This window comes from Cyprinodon variegatus, unplaced genomic scaffold, assembly GCF_000732505.1.
Source record: "Cyprinodon variegatus isolate N-32 unplaced genomic scaffold, C_variegatus-1.0 Scaffold1538, whole genome shotgun sequence".
NCBI classification, from domain to species: Eukaryota; Metazoa; Chordata; class Actinopteri; order Cyprinodontiformes; family Cyprinodontidae; genus Cyprinodon; species Cyprinodon variegatus.
The window spans coordinates 58,690-59,897 of NW_015151991.1; the positions used below are offsets into that span (position 1 = coordinate 58,690).

The following is a 1,208-nucleotide window of genomic DNA, read 5'->3' on the forward strand; positions in this document are numbered from 1 at the left end:
GCTGCCCTGAACTTTGCATCTGTCCGTTTGCTCAGGGTGACGTCAGTGAAGCCGTCTGCGTGGTTGGTTCAGTCTCTCTGCTCTACCTGTGGCGTTGGGTCCACATGTTCTCACATGTTCTCTCATGTTCTCACATGTTCTCTCATGTTCTCACATGTTCTCTCATGTTCTCCTGCTGCACGTTACCCTCATGCCGTCTGGTTCCTGCTGTTGCACAGCAGAGCTGCGGTTTTCCTTTAAGAGGCTCACCCTGTGGGCGGAGTTTGGGAAGTCTTTTGAACTTTGGCTTTCGGTTCTTGTTTAATAAGCTGTCAGCAGCAGTAATGTTCCTGCTCAGGAACTGTAAGCATGGCTGTGTTTGAGTTTTCTCCGTTGGATGTCATCCTCGCTTCCTGTGGTCTGCCCCTCTTCCTGTTCGACATAGTGCTGGACATCTGGGCTGCAGTGGAGTTCTATAAGGACGGGAAATACTGGTGTCTGGCTGTGTTGCTGCTGCTGCTGATCGGCTCCTCTGTCCTGGCTCAGCTCTTCAGCTGGCTCTGGTACAGCTACGATAACTTTAATTTAAACACCACAGTGGAAAAAGGAGTGGAGCCCTGCCTCGGAGTCCTGCATTACGTCCAGCTGGGGATCTACGTCAGGTGAGTCAGCAGCTCCTCCATGTCTTTGATCTGTTCTTTCAGCAGGACTTTAGTTTCTGTATCAGAGGGTGGAACCTGCTTATCTCGCCTCCTGTTCCTGCAAAGGTTCTGGTTTACAGGAAGCAGCAGCTGAAGCGTTAAATGGCAGGAAAACCCGATGGATCCAGAACTGAGTTAAAGGTTTAGATCTGAGACCTGCGGCTCTTTGGGCCCTTTGGATCTTAATAGAGGATAAAATGTATAAAAAAAGCTAAACAATGTGCTAAAATATTTACCAGTCTTATAAGCTTTAGTGGTTTTTATAAGATGGAAAATAACTTTAAAAGAACCAGAAATGTTTTTAGAGCCATTTTCTCTCATTCCACTGTAACAAGTACAGAGCAACCAAATTTACTGTAGCCCCTCCCCCATGGTGAGCAGGGTGGGGTTAAGGGTCTTGCTCAGGGACCCACAGTGGCAGTCTGTGGGAGTGGGGCTCGAACTCAGAACCGCTCTAAGCTCTAACCACTACGACGCCATTTTTCTCATTTCTTTTTGGAAATTATGTGTTTTAATTTGTTAAAAATA

General features: G+C 47.2%; 1 protein-coding gene across 1 annotated transcript in view; it reads left to right on the forward strand.

Moving 5' to 3' along the window:
• The first annotated feature begins 6 nt into the window (after positions 1 to 6).
• LOC107103828 (XK-related protein 8-like) overlaps positions 7 to 1,208 on the forward strand; it is a 7,598-nt gene continuing 6,396 nt past the window's right edge. Inside the window, exon 1 of the mRNA XM_015403663.1 lies at positions 7 to 641. Coding sequence (XP_015259149.1) covers positions 349 to 641 — 293 coding nt within the window. The 5' untranslated portion in view covers positions 7 to 348. The remainder of the gene's footprint in view (positions 642 to 1,208) is intronic.